At 41.1% G+C, this 2479-nt stretch overlaps 1 protein-coding gene across 1 annotated transcript; it reads right to left on the bottom strand.

The window, feature by feature from the left end:
- Window positions 1-660: 660 nt before the first annotated feature.
- Window positions 661-1860, bottom strand: LOC139651099 (trace amine-associated receptor 13c-like). Its single transcript, XM_071527943.1, has 2 exons — window positions 1693-1860; window positions 661-1482 (listed from the first exon to the last, which is right to left on the bottom strand). The coding sequence occupies exons 1-2, from the start codon at window positions 1858-1860 to the stop codon at window positions 661-663; spliced, it is 990 nt and encodes a 329-aa protein (XP_071384044.1).
- Window positions 1861-2479: the final 619 nt, after the last annotated feature.

The raw sequence follows: 2479 nt of genomic DNA, 5'->3' as shown, positions 1-2479 counted from the left end.
TAATATTATAAGTGTATTGTTAACTATTATGTCAACTTAAGTATAAGGTAAGATTATCTGGGTAAACTATTGCAAATTAAATATATTTGTCAGATATTGTTATCACACTTACAGTACACTCAAAGGGCATGATAGTGCTTATAAATGCATTTTAATTTTATGACTGTATTTCCAAGAGTTTCCCTAAATACCTACTGTACTTGGTAGTATATTTGAAGTATACTCAAGTATAATAAAAGTTGTTCCATTTTAGCACACGCAAAGTATACTGCCTATTAGTGTACTTCATTTAGTGTACTTAAGTATAGTTATTTTCACTTGGGATAAATGATGAGGTGGTGTCTTCCTTATTGTCCCTGTAGTGGAAACTGGGCACATGAATGAATCCAGGTTAGCTGCGTTTGGCCCTGTAGAGGGAACCAGATTATTGGTCCTATTCAATAGCATTCAAACAGCAAATGTTTCCCTTTAACGGGAAACAGGCATTCTGTTAGATAAGAAAAAATGAACTCTTAATGTTCGTAGTACATTTTGTAATGTTAATCTGATATACACATTCATTCACAGCTTCATTCACACATTCATTCACAGCTTGCATGGAACAGGGTGCTTGCCTAAAACATTTCATGGTGCTCACTTCAATCACTCCCCAGTCTCTCTCTACAGTATGTTGGCCTCACAGGAGTCAGGCTGCAGTATCTGAAGTGTAACAATGAGGTTAATAGTTTTTCTAAACCAGGGATAGAATAAGGCATAGATCACAGGGTTTAGACATGAATTAAAATAGAACAGCCACGTCTCAATGGCCATAGATGAGGCACTGATCAAGGTGTCCTGGCCTGCAAGAGAAGGATAGTAATATGGACAGAGACATATTAGAAACACAACTATGACAATACCAAGAGTCCTGGCTGCTTTCCTCTCAGATTTCTTAGCAGTTACAGTCACTGAACGCTGGAGTGTGACAGCCACAATGTGGGATCGCATGGCACGAGCCTGAGACACAGCCACAACAAATACTCTCATATACAGAACTATGATGACAGTAATGGGACCAGTAAAGGTCATAAAAAGGTCAACAGCTCCTGCAATGTAGTTAAGGCTAACTACACACTCTCCAACGCAGGAATTATACCTGTATGGTTGTCTCAGGTGATTATTTAAAAGGAAACAGTTGTATAGAGCAGAACAGACCCAACACAGACAAACACAGATTTTGACTCTTCTCTGAGTGATTTTGGTGGGGTAACGCAGAGGGTCACAAATAGCCACATAGCGGTCAACTGATATGAGCACCATGTTTCCTACTGAGGCAGAGGTAACGATAAAGTCTACAATGCGATACAGAGTGCAAATGAGGTCACCAAGAAACCAGCAGCCCCCTACGAGGATTTGAGCTGGCATCAGGATGAGGCCCACAAGGAGGTCTGAGACAGCCAAGGAGAGGAGGAAGAGGTTGGTGGGGGTGTGGAGCTGCCTGGAGTGAAACAGAAGAATTATATTAATTAATATTTGTACTATTGGTATTTTATCACCAGATGTAGCAGATATCATATCAAGCATTGTAAAAATATAAAAGCATTATATAGCATCTTCTTTTTTCTCATCAAAGGCCAAGATGTGACAATATGTTTTAGTCCATGACACATTTCATTCTGTAAATCTACCAGTTTCATGAAGAATTGTATTGATGACATATATTGATGGCCACACTAGCAGGTTGAGAGCCACAGTGAGCAGAGAGATGGAGGACAGCAGAATGTAGAGGAGCATGGCCTCAGAGTGAGGATGCATGGGCTTCCTGCAGGAAGTGTTGAGGAGCTGTGGAAAGCAGAGTTCACCTCCTTCCAGGGTCTCCATCATCAGAGAGAGAGGAGAGGAGAAGCTGCTGAGGTCCAGCAGCTTTCTGATTTATCTCTCTCTTCCCTGTTGTCCCTCCTTTCCTCTCTCTCTGTCTGTCTCACTCTCTGTGTAATCCTATCACTCTGCTGCACCATTATTGCTGCCCCCTATCTCTTTTTCCTTACCTATTTTATCCCCCTTGTCTCCTTTTCTCTCTCCTCCTCCCTTCCCAATCCCTCATCCTTCCCTACTTATCCTATCACTCTCCTAATTCACACACTCCTCCCATCTGACTTCTCTTTCTCCTCCCTGTTTCTCTCTTCTTCCTCCCCTCCCTCATCTTCCTCCCCTCCAACTCTGATAACAGGTTGTTTTCAATCACTTCGTTAACACTTACTGTTTATAAGCAGTACCCCCATAACCAATTAATATGCTGTCTAAAACACAGAGCGATACAGTGATTACACATTAAGATCTGGTTATTCCTTGGATCATCTATGATGTCTTAATAAAGCAGGGCATTGTTGCCAGTGATGTTGGAAAAAGTACACAACAGGTGTGAAAAATACATAGGCATGCCTTTTGCACCTGTTTATTGATGTGAGCGATCTGCTATTGATCTGTGCTATGTTATTGT

Source organism: Centroberyx affinis, unplaced genomic scaffold (assembly GCF_046629955.1).
Source record: "Centroberyx affinis isolate AG114_WGS23_722 - 3 ecotype Tasmania unplaced genomic scaffold, CSIRO-AGI_Caff_v1 ptg001593l_1, whole genome shotgun sequence".
Lineage (NCBI taxonomy): Eukaryota > Metazoa > Chordata > Actinopteri > Beryciformes > Berycidae > Centroberyx > Centroberyx affinis.
This window is presented reverse-complemented; position numbering and strand designations above follow the sequence as displayed.

Bases quoted from the DNA above. Each gene is read 5' to 3' on its own strand.
- LOC139651099 (XM_071527943.1), bottom strand. From the start codon at position 1,860: ATGGAGACCCTGGAAGGAGGTGAACTCTGCTTTCCACAGCTCCTCAAC. The intron at 1,483-1,692 runs ATCAATACAATT...CTTCTGTTTCAC, and splicing joins TGTGGCCATCAATATATGTC to TCCAGGCAGCTCCACACCCC.